Source organism: Meleagris gallopavo, chromosome 1, assembly GCF_905368555.1.
Source record: "Meleagris gallopavo chromosome 1, MGAL_WU_HG_1.1, whole genome shotgun sequence".
NCBI lineage: Eukaryota > Metazoa > Chordata > Aves > Galliformes > Phasianidae > Meleagris > Meleagris gallopavo.
Window position 1 is genome coordinate 192,849,924 of NC_139404.1, and position 17,559 is coordinate 192,867,482.

At 52.6% G+C, this 17,559-nt stretch overlaps 2 protein-coding genes across 8 annotated transcripts in view; one reads left to right on the forward strand and one right to left on the reverse strand.

Moving 5' to 3' along the window:
- The window catches only part of FAM168A (family with sequence similarity 168 member A), a 146,134-nt gene extending 143,966 nt beyond the window's left edge, over positions 1 to 2,168 (forward strand). For both annotated transcript variants that reach the window (XM_085216646.1, XM_085216647.1), the window contains 3 exons: positions 247 to 421; positions 1,364 to 1,494; positions 1,907 to 2,168. In XM_085216646.1, coding sequence (XP_085072772.1) covers positions 247 to 421; positions 1,364 to 1,476 — 288 coding nt within the window. In that variant the 3' untranslated portion in view covers positions 1,477 to 1,494; positions 1,907 to 2,168. The remainder of the gene's footprint in view (positions 1 to 246; positions 422 to 1,363; positions 1,495 to 1,906) is intronic.
- A 684-nt stretch (positions 2,169 to 2,852) lies between these two features.
- RELT (RELT TNF receptor) lies at positions 2,853 to 16,739 on the reverse strand. Of its 6 annotated transcripts, none has more exons than XM_085216641.1 (12): positions 16,580 to 16,739; positions 13,358 to 13,437; positions 12,094 to 12,151; positions 11,119 to 11,193; positions 10,955 to 11,037; positions 10,789 to 10,874; positions 9,897 to 10,118; positions 9,300 to 9,380; positions 9,117 to 9,198; positions 8,827 to 9,021; positions 8,639 to 8,744; positions 2,853 to 3,509 (listed from the first exon to the last, which is right to left on the reverse strand). In XM_085216641.1, exons 3-12 carry the CDS (start codon positions 12,121 to 12,123, stop codon positions 3,450 to 3,452), a joined length of 1,020 nt encoding a protein of 339 aa, XP_085072767.1. In that variant the 5' UTR covers positions 12,124 to 12,151; positions 13,358 to 13,437; positions 16,580 to 16,739; the 3' UTR covers positions 2,853 to 3,449. The 6 variants fall into 6 exon arrangements, with proteins under 6 accessions (XP_085072767.1, XP_085072768.1, XP_085072770.1 ...); XM_085216644.1 differs by lacking the exon at positions 2,853 to 3,509 and adding an exon at positions 3,780 to 5,807; XM_085216645.1 differs by lacking the exon at positions 2,853 to 3,509 and adding an exon at positions 3,780 to 6,434.
- Positions 16,740 to 17,559: the final 820 nt, after the last annotated feature.

A 17,559-nucleotide genomic window follows, 5' to 3' on the forward strand; every position in this document is an offset into this window, starting at 1 on the left:
CCCCATTCCCGTTGGAGGAATAAATAAATCCGTCTGTTTGAAATTGTCCTGGGGAAAGGGGTGGAGGCTGGAAGAACTTCTAGAGAATGGGAAAAAATGTGGATTGGGGGTTTCTCTCTCCATGTCTTATGCCGTGCTCGAGCTGTGGGTGTCCCATCCATTGAGACCAGCCGTGCCAGTACATGCACAGGACGTGGGCTTTCTGTGGGATGATAGAGCCGGTGGTGTTTTTCCTTTCTCAAACAGGGAGCTTATTATACCCAGCCAGTGTACGCGGCACAGCCTCACGTTATCCATCACACCACTGTGGTTCAGCCCAACAGCATCCCGTCGGCCATCTACCCGGCCCCCGTCGCTGCGCCCCGGACCAACGGCGTGGCCATGGGGATGGTCGCTGGCACTACCATGGCCATGTCAGCAGGTAAGAAACTTCCCTGTGGCCCCACAGAGCCAGAGCAGTGGGTTCATTTCTTGGATGGGACGAACCCAAGCAATCCACGCAGGCAGAAATCAATTAATTTGCACCTTGTGCTGATATCCCTCGTGGCTGTGAGGTCGCAGAGGAGCTCTTCCATTTGTTGTGCCCTAAAGGGACACGTTTTTGCACTCTGTTCCACAAATAAAGCAACAGCCAAGCTTGCCCTTCTCCACCCACAGTTGCATTTCTACCCTCGAGCTCTTTGTTAAGACACTTCTGCTCCTGCTGCACACAATTAATGAAACAAGCATTAACCTTGGTTTACATATCACTCTCAAATCCTGTGTGTTGTATGCACGGGGTTATTTCAGCCCTGGTAAAACATGATTAACTGATGACACATTAAGGCACTGAGCAAGCCTATGGGCCATTTTATTTTTTTCCAAACCTTGTGTTTCTTTCCTCAGCAGTTCTTCGCAAAACAATTCATAGCATTGTGCACTGAATTGAAAGGCATTGTTCACACATTTGCATCTGCATTAGCAGAGAAACAGGGCTCTGTTGACTCCCTGTTACACGGAGGGATTGCAGCCTGTGCCTCACAAAAACCACTCGGAGATATTTACTACTGTTGCTTGCACTGAGAAGTGGGCAGATCTGATTAATGCATGTAGGATGCCCTAAAGTTTCGAGCACCCCATTACTCTTAGAGCAGAGACATTGGAGACCATATTCTCCGTTCTTGTGTCTGCTGAAGGCACACGTTCTCACTTGGAATCCCCAGTGTATCATGGCTCAAGAGGAGGGGATGCTCCTGGTGTGCCCCTGGGCTCTCTTGGGGCTCTCCAAAGCCTCTTGGAGGTGGCGTTGAGTGAGCGATCCCTTCTCACCTCCCCCGTGCCTTGATACCTTCACGCCAAGCCTTTCTCCTCGCTGTCACTGCAGGAACCTTGTTGACCACCCCACAACACACTGCCATCGGAGCACATCCAGTTTCTGTGCCAACGTACCGGGCTCAAGGAACCCCCACCTACAGCTACGTACCGCCGCACTGGTAAACCCACTGGCCAAGTCATGTAAGTGCTGCAGGAGAACTCCCCTCCTTCTGCCCCTGGGACACGGGGACAGAACCATGGGCAAGCAGCCAGACCGGCCCCTCCTGCAGGCTGCTTGCCCAGGGGATGCTCTAAGTGGATGTTAGGTTGTACATTGGGAAGAATTTCTTCTCCAAAGAGCAGTCAAGCACTGGCACGGGCTGCCCACAGAGTGGTGGGGTGCCCATCCTCGGAACCGTGGGGATGTGGCACTTGGGGACACGGTCGTTGGGCATGGTGGGGTTGAGCTTGGTGGTCGCAGAGATCCTGCTGCCCACTGCCAGGCGTTACCTGGGAGCAAATGTTGCGTTTCATGCACACTGAGTGCACAGGACAAGGAGAACATCCCTACCCGTGCTCCTAACCCCTCTGCAATGTGTCTGCTCTCTTCCAGATCTGAAGTCAAACATTGTATGCAACTACACAAGTCTTACATCGGGGCTGCAGCCACTGGACTGCAGCACCTCGTCTGTTTGCAAGAACAAAAGAAAAAAGTGCAAGGGTCACTTTATGCATTCTTTAGTGGTTTTTGTAAAAGCTGCTTTTTCTAATCTTCTGCCTCTTTATTTTCCTTCCCTCCTCCCTCTCCCCTACCCACATCAGTCGTGTAACACATACTGACACTGAGCAATAGTAAAGTTCTCTCTTCGGTCCTATCGTTTTACAGCTCAGAATATTCACTTTTCAGCATTGCCCAGTCGAGTGGTGCAAAGATCCCCACTTCTTGTTCGTTTGGGTTCTTCTCATCCTTTTTTATTATTATTATTTTCGTTGTTGTTGTTGTTGACAAGAGCCTAGGTTTTCTTTGACTAGTAAGAGTGGTTGATGTTCAGGGTACTATGTGAAAAGCACAGCGCTGGTAGGCAGGCTTATTCCAATTTGGTTTGGGTATTTTTAGTTGGGTAATATAAATTATTTAATCTTCCTTAACGTATTACAGGAAAATTGGTGTCTTCCAGATAGCTGTCGTGATAGATGATAATGCATTATCTGCAGTGAAATGCTGAACTCATCCCTTCTTTTGTAGGAGTAAGAATATAATTAGCGACGTAACACGCTTGTTTTAGGAAGTAGGAGGACTGTTCACCATTGGGTCTGCTTTTCAAAACTGGGCAGAGGCATTTGGTGCAAGGGGAATTGAGGGGCAGCGATGCCTTTGGGAAGGTGAGATGCTCCGTGCTGGCTGTGTCCCAGCATGGGCAGCTCTTTCCTGGCCACTGCTCGTGGGCAGAGGTGTGCAGGGATGCTGTGGGTGGGAGAAGAGAGATTTCCAGACTGGAGAGGCTCTACAGAGCCTGGGGATTTGGGAAAGGAGGTTGGATGGAGAGGAGCCCTTCATGGAGGTTGAGGTGCTCCCATTCTTTGGGCTCTTTGGATTGGGGTCAGCAAAGGTTGAGCCGAGCCCAAGTCCTGGAGACAGCTGGTTGGGCTGGGAGATAGTGGGGGTAAGGAGCAGCAATAGCAATAAAGTAATCTCCTGCATCTGGAGGCAACATGAGGCTGTTCCTGGGTCCTCCAGGGTGTCCCAGTCAAACGGACAGCACTTGCAGGCAGCTGGAGCTATTTTTCAATTCTTACCCCCAAACACAGCATAGAAACAAAAGTTTTCCTTCTTTTTTTTTCTAAGAGAAAAATGTAATCATCGTTTTGCTTTTTGATGGTTTTCCCTCCACGTGCCAAAGTAGCTCCATCCATCCATCCTTGCAAGTGGTCCCAAGGAGCCATCCAGAGCCTTGCAAGGAATTGGATCCTTCTCGATGGGAATCAGTCCATAAGGAGAGAAACCTTTGTAGGGACCCCAAAGGACTGGAGGCTGCTGGCTGTCAGGTCAGTGGGGGTCACTTGGTTGCTTCTTCTGCTCTTAATGGAAACCCAGGCAAGCTCCAGTTGCCCTCGGTCAGAGGACAGAAAGGACACAAAGCGGTGAAGCCTGAACGTCAGCGCTGTGGGTGGAGGAGGTCATGAGGGTTTCCACCACCGTAGTTCATTGTGTTGCACTTTCATTTTGTATAAAACGGAGAAAAAAGAAAAAAAAAAAAAAAGTTAAAAAAAAAAAGAGGTAATTAATCACAGTGTTGCCCCCATTTAGCTTTGGAAAGCCTCCCTGCCTATAGGGTCAGCACTTAAAGGGAAGGGGGACGTTTGGAAGTAGGGAAACCACATTGTCCACTGTAACATGTTGCAATTAAACATGGGCAAAAAAAAACCCAAAACAAACAAAAAAAAAACCAACCCACCATTATAATAAATCACAGGAACCGAAGAGCTCTCAAATACTTTTTTTTATTATTATTTTTTTGGCTCTCACAATATTGTTGACTTAGTGTTGGAATGCCCATGGATCAGGAGCTGTCTGTCGGTGCTGGAACGCGTTGTCGTGATGGAAGAAAGTCGTTAGCTAATTAACAGCACTGCAATGAGTCCCAATTCTGCCCTAAGGTTGCTCACCCATCACTGCACTGGGAGGAGCTGTCTGAATTCTCAGCCTCGGCCAGGAAGATGCGGGGTGTGCTGCTGAAAGGGGAGAAAAAGCTGAATTTGAGGGGTGAAGTGCCATTCATGGCACAGAGGAACCCCCAGATGGACACAGCCTCCTCCTCACTGTGCTTTTTTAAAGGCATTTTTTAAGTTCCCCCTAATCAAAGCTCTGAATTTCAGGCTTGGTCTAAAAATGACAGATTTTTCAACAAAACAGGCTGAGGCTATAAGGAAAAGGGAAAACACCTCCATCTGTTACCACAAACGAGATCTGATGAGGGTCAGGTGGCTTTATTTTAATTCCTCTGCTTGGATCAGTGGCAGATGTGATGAATCTTCCCCATTGTGCTTGGGTAGAAATACCCAGTGGTGCCGTCATGGCGTGAAGAGGTGAACCTTGTTGTGGTGAGCCCGTCCTGGGACTTGGGCTGTCCTTGGGGGCTTGGGAAGCCCTCTGGGGAGATATTCGATTCCCTTTCGGGGTGGTTTCCCCAGTGGAATTTGTTTGGGAAGAAGCAGGTTGGGAAGTCAACCCATGATGGGGTAGAGCGTGGTGCGAGTGTAGGACCAAGGGGTGAGTAGGAAATGGTTGTGCTGTGAGCAGCTCCATCCAGTTCCCATCATGGGATAAGAGTTCTTCAACCCCAGCTCATCTCGTTTCATGACAGCAAGGTGCAGCGTGGGATTTCCATCTGAGGTGTTGAAGGATTTCCATTGCTAACCTTGGCCTGTGGCACCTTGAGGACAATCTGGGAGGGACAGAGTTGTGGGATTGTCGGGTGGTTTGAAGCTCGGGTCAATTCTTTGGGTAAGGTTTGCTCCTGAAGGTGCTGCCTCTTTCTCTGTTGACATTCCTGATGGTGAGATAAAGGAACCCAGCAGGACTCTGTCACTCTGCTGTCCCAACTGCTGGGGTGACAAAGCACCACTGGGGACACCCAAGCATCACACGCCAGCAGCGCTGTGCTGCAGTTGGGTTGGTAATGGTGGAGGTTGGTGAGCAGGAAGAAAAGGGCTATGTTCTGTCCCAGAGCAAGAGGAAGTTAGGATGTCCGTGGCGGTGATGGAGGCAAAGCAAAACTCCAGGAAGAGGGGAGAAAAGTGTTAAGAAAATTGTTATCAAAGCACAGCTGTGGCCGTTACCCAATCCCACCTGTGACTTCTGCATTACAACGCTCTGCAATGCAGGACTCGAAGCCTGTGCTGCCCCAGCCCCACGCATAGCTCAGAGCCCCCAGCTCTAATGGGCAGCAGCAACCCCGTAAAGCTTCTTTGCAGCTTGGGTATGTAATTTAAGCACTTTTTACGGTGTTATGTAAAGTTGTTGGTTTTTTTTTTTTTCCTTCTTGGTTTGGTGACGATGTTTGCTATTCTTGAGGAGCATGGTGGGCAAAAAGTGGTCCCCAGTGGGGCTGGGGAGTGAGGTGATACCGAGAAACTCCTCCCATTCAGTGCTCAAATCCAACCAGCCAAAGACAGCAATAAGAGCCATTGTGTCCTCGTAAGTCCACTTCTTAATTTTATTTGGTCAAACCATCAGTATTTTCAGTCCAAGTGAGGGCTGCGGTTCCTTCTGCCTCTGTCACCCTAATGTCCTCCCCATGGCTTTAACCCGTGGCAGTTTGCTTTCCATCTCTTTCTTTTCCCTATTCCCTTTGGCTTTTGGCTCCCCATGGCCCCATGTTGCTCTGCTATAGGGAAATATAGGGCAGAAAGCCTGGAAGGGAGGGAGGAAGGAGAGCTGTGGCAAGGCATCACACCATTTGGCACTTACAGAGTCACCAGCAGTCAGGTGATAATGGATTTTTTTGGAGTGTCTGGAAAACAGGAATAGCAAAAGATGTCATCTGATGGCAGCTTTCCCCAACTGGATGTGATGAGTTTGTAGGAAAACGCCCAACGCGACGCCTCAGCATTGCATCCTTGGGATGGAGCTGCAGGGCTGCAGCCATTGGGAGACATAGCGAGGAAGGGGAAAAGGGGCACGGGGGGGGCTCCCCAAAACTGCCCCCCAAAACCACAGAACCTCCTCGTGCCCTAGCACCAAGCTGAGCAAACCCAACCCGTGTGCCCCATCCATCTTTTCTGTATCATTTCTTGACCCGTTCCGACCAACGGGACGGCTCGGATCAGCTCGTTTTTAAATAGTATTGGAACTCTTTAAGCAAAAATATATATACATATTAAAAAACACGTAAATACAAAAAAAAGAAAAAAAGAAAAGAAAAAAAAAAAAAAGAGTAAACATGTCTTCCAAGTCTCCACGGTGTGTAGGGAACATGGCCTCGAACTGATACGTTGGGAAGCCCCGCAGCCGCGGCTTGTGACTATGAAGTGTAAATCTGGGTTTTCTCATTTGTTTTCCGTTCCGTTTTCGTTCTGAAGATCAGTTCGTGATCTCCCTGACAGATTTCAGCCAAGAGTTTGTAACTGTACGATATTTACTGTAAGATGTAGAACATTCGATAACTATTAAAATGTTTCCAGAAAAAAAAAAAAAAAAAAAAAAAAAGGAAGAGGGTTGGTGGGTTGTTTTGTTTTGTTTTGTTTTGTTTTGTTTTTTGGAGTTGCGAAGCAATGGGGTTCCACCTCCAAACCTGCCCCCAGGTGGTTGGTGGGGCTGGAAGGAGCCCAACCCATGGGTTGTCCCATGTCCCAACATGGCCATATGCCCCCGGGTGGTTGGTGGGTCTTGAGGGACTTCAAAACATGGGTTGTTCCATGTCCCAGCATGGCCACCTGCCCCCAGATGATTGGTGGGGCTGGAAGGACCCCAATCCATGGGGTTGTTCCATATCCCAACATGGTCAACTGCCCCGAGGTGGTTGGTGGGCCATGAGGAGCCCCAACCCATGGGTTTTCCCATGTCCCAGCACGGCCATCTGACCCCAGGTGGTTGGCAGGCCTTGAGGGACCCCAAAACATGGGTCATCCCATATCTCAACGTGGCCAACTGCCCCCAGGTGGTTAGTGAGCCTTGAGGGACCCCAACCCACGAGTTGGTTCATGTCCCAGTAGGCCCAGCATGGTCCTGTAGCCTTGAGATAGGCTAGATTAGGGACATGCCTATGGGAAGAATCATGGGGGAGCTCCATGGTGATGCTCCCCAAGCATTTAATCTCCATCCTCCCGCAGATGAAGAAGGTGTCCACCAAGGACTCTCTTTATCCCCAACCTCAGCACCATGAGGCACAGAGCTGGGTGCTGCTCTCTGTGGGGTCAGCAGAGCCATGGGCACAATGTGGGATCAGATCCCATGCGGTCCCACGCATCCTTCTAAGGCCACCACTGCTGTCCTGCTGCTTTGCTCAGCCCCAAAGGATCCCTTTGGGTGTCACTGTCCCCACGAGGCCACCTCTGGATCAAGTGACACGTGCGATGAACAAGGGACCATCTGCATTTCCAGCTGAGGATGGATTGTGGCCTATGGGGACACTTGAGGTGGCAGTGTCACAGCCATCAATGGTTGCTGTCACCATACTATGGAGGAGGACATCCCATATACCTCATGCAGCAGGTGCCCTAGAAACCCCACAACGATGCTGAGACTACTTTTTGGGGGCAGTCAGGATGTCCCCAAATGGGCAGAGCCCCCCTCCCATGTCCAGGTGTCCCCACTGGGGGTGGGGGAAGAAAGAGGGGAGAGAATAAAAGCACCAAACCCCATCTTTTTTTCCCCAAAACAGAGCTTGTTTATTAATGACATCCTCTCCAGCAACAGAGCCAGGAGGCTTAAAATAATTTAAAAAAAAATTAAGAAAATACAACAGAAACAGTGTCAAAGGGCTGGGAAAGCCCCAGAGGGGTAATAAATATGGGGAAGGGGCAATGGAGTGCCAGCAGAGGGGGGGTGAGGGAGCTGATGCCAAGCTACTGCTCGCAGTGATGGTGGGGACAGGGAGGGGTCCCATGCGTTAGTGACTTAATTTCCAGAAATTAACCCAAAATGTTTAAAAAAAAAAACATGAAGAATCCATCAACTGACCACCATTAAGGGCCCAATGGGCAGAGCCCTGGTCATCCTGGTGCCACCACACTGGGGACATCGATCAGGGGGACAGCCCTGCCTTGTCCCAGGGACATTTCGGCTGCCATCGCCCCACGTGGTGCCCGGGGGTCGCGTGGTGCAGTGTCTGAGGCCCTCACCCTGCATCAGGGCTGGCCCCGAGAGGGATCTGGTGGTGTCACATGGCAAGAGTGCTGTCCCCAAACCGGGCTGCAGAGGGGCTGCCCTGGGAGCAAAAGGGGGTGTGATCATAGGGATGTGACATCCATCTCCCTGCGCTTGGCCCCCATTGCCTCTGCCATCCCATAAATACCTCTGCCATCCTATAAATACCCGTTTTGGCCAATCACACCTGATTTTTTTTTTTCAATTAATGTTGAAGTTCTCACAGTGCTGGAGAGCCCCAGAGCAGCTGGAAGAGGCCTGGGGACGAATGGCTGTCCCCATATCCTCAGTTGCAGAGCATTCACCATCAGTGCCCTCATTAGGCTTCAGAGTTAACACCTCCCAATCCCAACACAGCATCGCACTGATTTCTCCAGGAAAGACCCCAAAAAGTGACCACTCCTGGTCCCCCACTGACCCCCGTGACCCCAACCCCAGCGTTGTCCCCAGCCCACATCTTGTCCCCCAGTCCCTCACCTCAGGGCGGCTGTCAGTGCTTTTCAGCCACGATGGCCTCGTGCTGGTGGGGAGAGGATCACCTCCAACACCAGGCTTCTGCTCGGGGATCCGGGACACCCGAAATCTGTACAGAGACACTCTGTGAGCCCACCCAACCTTAGGATATGGGGTGGACAAATGGGACCCCCCCAGCTCCACGTGCTCACCTTCCAATGGAGAGAATGGTGATCTCGCCGGCGGGTCTGGTGGCTTTGGTGGCTGTGGGGGATGGCAGCACTTGGGGCCACTTCCTCTGGCTGCATCGGGTGCAGGGGGGGTCTGAAGGGGGAGCTGGGCCATGCACTGTGTGCAGGTGCTGCTGGTGGCAGCAGGAGGGGGGAAACTGAGGCAGGAGATGCAGCCTGTGGGGGACAAGGAGTGACATGAGCCATATGGGGGCTCAGTGGGGCTGGAGGGACTCAGAGGAGTTTGGGGAGCTGGGGGGGAAGCCTCTCACTTGTAGGCAGGTTTGCAACCCGCTGGTGCTGGCTGCATGCTCTGATGTTCCTTCAGCAGCTCCTCCAGCGCTGCAGCATTTTCTGGAGGTGGGGGGACAGAGAGTCACCAGGAGCCACCTAGGGTGGCAGAACCTTCCCTGGCCATTGGGGGACCCCTTCCCCCTTCCTGGGGGGCTACTGACCTTTCTTCTCTGTGATGAGGCGCACCAGGACCCCGATGGTGTCCTCATTGGCATCCTCAATCTGGTAGATGGAGCTGGGACCTGGGGACAGATGGAGAAGGCATGAGGAGAAGTGGCCATGGGGATGGGTCCAACGCTCTCTGGGCCTAGGGACAACGTGGGAGCAACCAGACACCATGGGGATGGGCTTGATGTTCTGTGGCCATAGGGACAACATGGGGGCAACCAGATGCCATGAGGATGAGCAGGATGCTCCAACCATAAGGACAAGATAAGTGCAACCAGACACCCATGGAGATGGGCCCCATGCTCTCCATGGGTTCCCATGCTCTCCGTGGCCATAGGACACCATGGCGACCAGATGACATGGGGATGCTCCAACCACTGGGACAAGATGTGAGCGACCAGACGCCATGGGGATGGGCTTGAGCAGATCAAGTTGGCTTCAGGGTGGCAAAGCTGGGTCACGCCTAACACCAACCTCAAACCAACATCATCACCGGGCCACATTCTGATCCCTCTGTGGTCCCAAACTACTTGGGCTCAACAGCAACCAGAGGCAACTGCAGAATTCTGGGTGCATGGACTGGGGCTCACCGCTGGTGTTGAGCTCGTGTTCCTTGTGTGCGGTGCAGTGGTAGCCCTTCTTCTTCAGCAGGTTGCACACCAGGATGCCCAGCAACCCCATGGCACAGAACACGGGGACGATGGCCAACACGGCCGACTGCGCCGCCGCCGCCTCCTCTGGTTGAACCTCCCATGTCCCATTGGCCCCTGATGGTCCCTCAGGTGCCACCACACTCCTGGCTCGCCGTTGGCCTGCAGTCAGGGTTAGATTTGGGAAAATTCTCCCGTTGGTGCCATGAGCACTAATCCTGCTCCAAATCCATCACCGGGTTATTTTGGCACTGAATCTTCCTGAGCTGGATTTGGCAGAGTTCTCCCAATGATGCCATGAGCATTGCTCCTATTCCACCCCAAATCCATCACCGGGTTATTTCGGCACTGAATCCTCCTCTCGTGATGGACTTGGCAGAGTTTTCCCAGTGGTGCCATGAACATTGATCCTATGCTCACTCCATCATTTCAGTATTTCGGCACCACATTCCCTCGTGCTGGATTTGGGAAATTTACCCCATTGGTGCCATCACAGCTCCTACCCCACATCCATCACCACGTCATTTTGGCATCAAATTCTCCTCCCAGGATGGATTTGGCAATGTTCTCCCATTGGTGCCACGAGCCCCAGTTCCCCCTCACTCCATTACTGCATTATTTCAGTACCCCATTCCCCCATGCTGGATTTTGGGGTTCCACCATTGGTGCCACGAGCACAGCTCCTACCCCAAATCCATCAACTCATTATTTCAGCACTGAATCTTCCCAAGCAGAGTTCTCCCATTGGTGCCATAAAATTGAACCTGTTCCACCCCAAATCCGTCGCCCCACGCTCCAAAGCCCACAGCTGACCATGCCACCCCTCACCCACCTGTGCACCCTGGGGTGCCGTGGGGCGCAGCAGAGCAGGGCAGGCACCGGCCCTGGGGCTCCCTATGGCCATCAGGGCTGTAAAACCTGTGGGATATGGTGAGATGAGCACAGGGGTATCCATGCAAACTCCCCCACCTCCCCAGTGCACAGCACCCCACGCTCACCCGTGCATGCAGGCACACGGTGCATCCCCTGCAGAGGAAGAGCCAGGGGGACAGGGGCGGCAGCTCTGTGCTGTGCTGCACGTCTACAGGGAGGGAAAGAGGGTGGTGAGGGGGTGCAGGCTGCATGGCACGGGGTGGGGGCATCACCCACAGGCAACACTCACCCCAATGGGTTCCTTTCCAGGCGGGCATCGCAGCAGCTCGCAGGCTGTGGTCCCCATGCAGGGGCTGCTCAGCACCTGGGGGAGAAGAGGGGTGTTCAGTGGGGTGCAGCAGGGGAGAATGCATTGCAAAGGACAGGATGCAAAGGCACTGTGAGGGATAGGGCAGGTGCAATCCCGTTGCATGCACCATAGTGGGTGCAATGCTGTCACAAGCAACAGGATGGAAGCAAAGCTTGCTGCATGCACTGCTGGGAATGGGATGGATGCAAAGCTTCATGGTGGGTGCAATCCCATCACAAGCAATGCAATGGCTGCAAAACCACTGCATGCTTCATAGCGTGGGTGCAGATGTGCAACGCAACGGGATGGATGCAATGGGATGGATGCTCCCTGGTGGTGCAAACTTGTCACAAGCAACGGGGTGGGTGCAAACTCAGTCCCAGGCAATAGGTCCCAGGTGGGTGATGCAAAACCACTGCATGCTCAGTGGCAGGTGCAAATGCACCACAAGCAATGGGACAACTGAAATGGGATGGATGTAAACTCATTGCGTGCACCACGGTGGGTGCAAACTGATCACGAACCATGGCATGGGTGCAAACCCCCACTGCATGCACCATGGTGAGTGCAAACCTGTCACAAGGAATGGGGTGGCTGCAAAGCCCTTCCGTGCACTGCAGCTGATGCAAACCTGTCAGCAGCAGGATGATGGCTGCAAGACCACCACGTGCACTGCAGCAGATACACACCACCCCAGTTCTGCAACAGCCCAGCAGATGCATCGTGCTGGATGCACAACCATCGCAAACAATACGGAACTGGGGCCATGTGGGGTGGAGGACAGTGGCAATCCCAGGATGGGAAACCCCATGGGACACCCCCAGAGCAAAATGGGACATTTGGGGGCGTTTGGGGTTTTAGAATTGGAAGAACCAAGAAGGGACGTGCAGAGGGATGGGATGAGGCTGTACTCACCCCCAGGACAGCGAGGAGCCACCAGCGCATCCCCAAGCTCTGCAGCCACCGGGGCCACCTGTGGGGACATGGCACAAAGAAACTGTGTCACTCCACCCTAATTCCTGCTCAGGGGACAGCAAGGGCTTTTGGGTCTGGGGCCCAAGAAGCCCACATAGGGGGACTTGGGAGGTTATCCACTAGCACAGCCTTTGCAAGGGAGCAGTCAGCTGGAAAATAACCCTGTGAGAGGGGAAGAATTGGGTTATTTCACAGCTGGAGTGCTCCCATGGCCCCATTTGCTGCAGCACAGCCAAGCAGCACAGTTGGGTTTGGGATTACTTCCCAAGCCTTGAGGTTTTCCTTGTAAAAGAGCAAAGCACCTTCACAACTAGAAAAAAAAAACAAACAATACAAAACAACCTCATAATAACAAATCAAAATTCAACCTACATGACCAAAACCTCCAATATTTTGCATCCTTATCCCAATATTTGCTATCCTTACAATAGATCAAAACACCCTCACAACGAAAAATAACCCCAATATCTTACAGGAGCCCTTTTGGGTGCAGTGGAATCACAGCCCACAGCGACTCAGCACCCAAAGGAAACCCAATTTTAGCTCGGTAGGAATCCAGCACTCACACCTCCCACGCCTTTTAGGGCTGCTCACGCAATCCCACTCCTTTCCTGCAGAGGATTTGCTAAATCTGATTGCAGCTGAACACTGATTTCTCTCCCAGTGCCATCGGCTCCAATGTCCCCAGTGCCATCGGTGCAGCTCAGTGCACTCCCTCCGGTCTCGTTGCATTTAATTGAAGGTAAATTATTAAAAGCTGATTGGAAGTTTTCCCAGGAACGGGGTGAAATCCTTGGCGAGGGCCCCATTGTGTGTGCTCAGAAAGTCATCAGAGTGGGCAAAATAAAACAGAACATGGAAAATCCCAACATCTAAATCAGCATTTCTAGGCTATCATTGGGATGGGATGTGCATGCATAGGGGCAAAATCCAAATCTCTGAGTTCTTCCACCTCCAGTGCTGCAAAGGAGAGAATTATTTGGGGACCCAAATCTCCCTCCATACCCCAAAATGATTGGCTTTGCTTTGGGCGATGTTGTTATTATATCAGACAACGCTCACTCAATGTTCTCAGGACCCCATCACTATCCCCAAAATCTTATTAAAGGCCTTTGAGTGCAGCTCTGCCCTTCTCTGCACGTCCCAAATCTGCTGGGACCGGAGGCACTGAAGCTCTGCGGGGGAAGGAACAGATGCTGCAAACCTTCAGCACGAGTATTTCCTGCCTTGGAGCAAAATGATCGGCATCCTCCCCTGCACAGCACTGCCCAGCCCCGAGCGTCACTGCAAAGAGAAATAAATGCATACATACACAATTAAAAATGTATTTCTAAGTAAGCAAAAAAAAAAAAAAAAAATCATTCACCTCAACCCAAAGAGCCTTTCAGCCAACCTCGACCTGGTGAGCAGATCCCTCCTGCCAACACCGACCCAACAAGTGGATCCCTTCTGCTGACACCAGTGATGGATCCTTTCCACCAACCTCGACCCAGTCAGAGGGTCCTTTGGGACAATCAAATGGTGGGTCCTCTTTGCTGACAGTGACCCAATGATCAGATCCTTTTTGCCAACCCAATGATGGATCCTTTCTGCCAACCCCAACCCAACAAGTGGCCCTTTCCACCAACCCCAACTCGACAATGGGTTCCCTTTGATGATGCCAACCCAACAAGTGGGTCCTCTCTAATGATGCAAACGATGGATCCTTTCCACCAAGCCCAACACAACAAGAGGGTCCATCCCATCAAACCATCAATGGGTCCTCTCCACCAATGCCGACCCGATGAGCAGATCCAGTTCGCCAACCCAATGATGGATCCTTTCTGCCAACCCTGATCCAACAAGCGGCCCTTTCCATCAACTCCAACCCAACGATGGGTTCTCTTTGATGATGCCAATTCAGCGAGCAGGTTCTTCTCTCTGATGATGTCAACCCAACCAGCTGGTCCTCTACAACAGTGCCAACAATGGAGCCTTTCCACCAACCCTGACACAACAAGAGGGTCCATTCCATCGACCCAACGCTGGGTCCTCTCCACCAATGCCAACCTGATGAGCAGATCCAGTTCGCCTACCCAGTGGTGAATCCTATCCGCCAACCTCAAATCAATAAGCGGCCGTTCCACCAACCCCAACACAACGATGGGTTCTCTTTGACAGTGCCAACCCAACGAGTGAGTTCTCTCTGATGATGCCAACAGAGAGCAGGTCCTCTCTGACGATGCCAACGATGGATCCTTTCCACCAACCCCAACACAATGAGAGGGTCCATTCCAGTGACCCAGTGACGGGTCCTCTCCACCAATGCCAGCCCAATGTGCAGATCCTTTTCACCAACCCAACGATGGATCCTTTCTGCCAACCCTGACCCAACTATGGGCTCTTTCTGACAACGCCAACCCAGTATGCGGGTTCTCTCTGATGATGATGACCCAGTGACGGGTCCTTCAACTGAATAAACCCAAAGACCAAAGCCTTTTTGGGGCGGGCGGCCCCCCATAGAAACCCATTGCTAAAATGAACCGACAGCTTCACCATCCTGCAGGCACAACTCACGTGCTGTGTGTGCTTGGGGACGGGTGGAAAAATAATTAAAGTCGATTCTGTCATGAAGTGGAAAATCCCTGAATGCCCCTGGGTGTAGTGGGGCATCCCCATAAAGCTGCCCCACGTGATGCTGCTGATAAGGAGTCATTATGTGCTGGAGTGGTTTATAAATTGAATGAATGAGTAATTAGCACACAGCATCACTCATCTGGGATGCAGCTGCTGCGGGATGGGGGTGGCTACAGGCTGGTGTCAGGATGTGAGGGCACCAAGCGTCTCCCAGTTCCTCCCAGTCACCATGGGGGCAGAAAGGAGGCTCGAGAGCAGAGAGCAGCTCAAAGCATGGAGACAGCAACACACAATCCCAGACTGAACTAAAACCTCAAATACCACAGAAAGCCACAATTTGGGAAGGGAGAGGGGAAGCCAGGACAGGAAAAGGCAGCAGCACGTGGTGCTGCAATGCAGATCCCCGTGCTGAGCACCCTCCAGTGACCCCTCACTGTGCCATGCATCCCAGCATCGGCAACAGCCTCGTGTGGGGCTGTTAAATCCCCCCTGGGGAGCAAGTTTGGGGCTGTATGGTGATGCTTATGGGATGGGGAGCGCTCATCCTGAGGTATTTGGGGTGCTATGAGGGGATTTGTGCACCTGCAGGGGATGGGATGGAGGGGATGAGAGGCACAATGATGGGTGGGATAGGGGCAGATCTGAGCATCAGCACCTATGGGTGATTTCCCCCTTTCCCCCTCAGCCCTTCCTGCTGGGACATGGGGAGCACCCAGCCGGCCCCGTGCATCTCATGTCATCATTCCAAAGCCAGCAGACACAAAGAAGCTTGGAGAGTTCGGGCACTGGGAATATATTTGGAGGAGCTCTGACAACTCCAGGAGCAGGACTGGCCCCAGAGGACCTCAGCTCTACTTCACAGAATCACAGAATCACAGGGGTTGGAAGGGACCTCCAGAGATCATCGGATCCAACCCCCCTGCTTTCAAAGCAGGTTCCCTACACCGAGCTTCATATGGGGATGATGAGATGCCCCGAGTAGAGACCAACTATCCAGCCTCACCAGGACCACAATTGGCTGCTTTGTGGGGGGAAACCCAACTTTTACAAGCCCCAGGATGTGATTTTTTTGTACCCCAAAATGAAACAAGCCCTTAAGAGCCCCCTCCCTTAACCCAGCCCACAACCTAAGCGCGCCCACAGGGATTCAAGGCAGGGTTTCCCCTCCACATACAGCATAAGGTTTCAGCTGATTTCTCCCAGAGATAACAGAGAACAAGGAGAGACTGTCTGGGAACACTTTGGGAACAGCAGCTTGGCCACCTGGACAGCACAAGAGGGGATTGTCTGGCTGAAACCCAACGCTGTCACAACTCTGCCACCAAAACCCAACAGCATGGGGCTGTGGGAACGAATAACAACCCTTCACTGACTCTCAGAATAAAGCCAAGTGATCCCAGAGGCACCAAAGTGCCAATCCCCAATTTGGGAAGCCACCCCCGGTCACACCATCCCAGCAGAAGTGGGAACAGGGCTGAAAACGCTGCGATTTTCCATCATCAGATTACAACAAGAGGGGGGGGGGGGAAAATCCCAGTTCCTATTTTTCCAGATGGCCACCGTGGAGTTTTCCATAACCTATTTTCTCCACTCCTCTTCTGACCTATATCCCCACCGCGGCTGCAGCCGGGGGGGCCGCCTGGGGAGCATCTCCAGCTGCTGCCTCACACAGTGACACTTTGGGGACAAAGCTGAGGCAATAAATCCCCCCCACCTCCCCTAATTTGTATGTTATATCCTCATAGACGCACCACCCGAACCCTCCAACCCCCAAATAACACCCCGGCAGATAAGAAACGTCATCCCCTACCTGTCCCCACCGCGGGGGTGACGCGGGGGTGACACCAACGTGGTTCCCACGGGGTCGCCCCATTGAGGCGCGGCGGCCGTTCTTTATGAATGAACGCTCCGGCCCCGCGGGCGCGCTACTCCCGCTAGCCACGCCCCCTCCCTTGTGACGTCACAATGCGGGGCTTCCCCCATCCTCCTCCCCCCGCCCCCCCCGCGGTGACGTCAGCGCCACGCTCGGAGGATTCCCCCCCCCCTCCTGCGCGCAGCGCCGCCTGCCGGGGGTTGGGGGAAGGGGGAGATCGTGCACCCCCAAAAGGAGTTTTGGGGGAAAAAACGGGGAAAAAAGTAAAATCCTGGCGTGGGAGGCGCTGCAGAGAGAGTTGGGAAAGATAGGATTTCTTTTGCCTTGTGTGGAGTCTCTGTAAGGGCACCCTGGGGTGCTGCACCCCATTGTTTACAGTGCTGAATGTCACCCTATCCCCAAACCCCGTGGGGCAGTTGTGCCGTGCTGGGGACACCGCGCTGAGACCCTTTGTGGGTCTGGATCTGCTTCCTTTGTCCCAGCGGTGTCTCCATGGTGGCCACCTCCTACATGTCCCCATCCTCACCCACTGTCCCCATCCTCACCCCAATGTCCCCATCCTAATGTCTCATCCTCACCCCAATGTCCCCATACAGTGTCTCATCCTCACTCCAATGTCCCCATTCAATGTTCCCATACTCACCCAATGTCCCCACCCCAATGTCCCCATCCTCACCCAATATCCCCATCCAATATCCCTATCCTCACCCCATTGTCCCCAGCCTCACAGTGTCCCATACAATGTCCCCATCCTCACTCCAATGTCCCCATCCACACTCCACTGTCCCCACCCCAACATCTCATCCTCATCCCAATGTCCCCATCCAATGTCCCCATTCTTACCTCTTTTTTCCCAAATCCAATGTTTCATCCTCATCCCAATGTCCCCATCTTCACCCCCTGTCCCCATCCTCAAT

Excerpts from the sequence above, each read along its gene's own strand:
- RELT (XM_085216641.1), bottom strand. The coding sequence starts at position 12,123 with ATGCGCTGGTGGCTCCTCGCTGTCCTGGGG. Across the intron at positions 8,745-8,826 it reads ACCATTCTCTCCATTGGAAG|ATTTCGGGTGTCCCGGATCC; the intron begins GTGAGCACGTGG and ends GTCTCTGTACAG. Across the intron at positions 3,510-8,638 it reads GCACTGACAGCCGCCCTGAG|TGCAACACAATGAACTACGG; the intron begins GTGAGGGACTGG and ends ACAAAATGAAAG.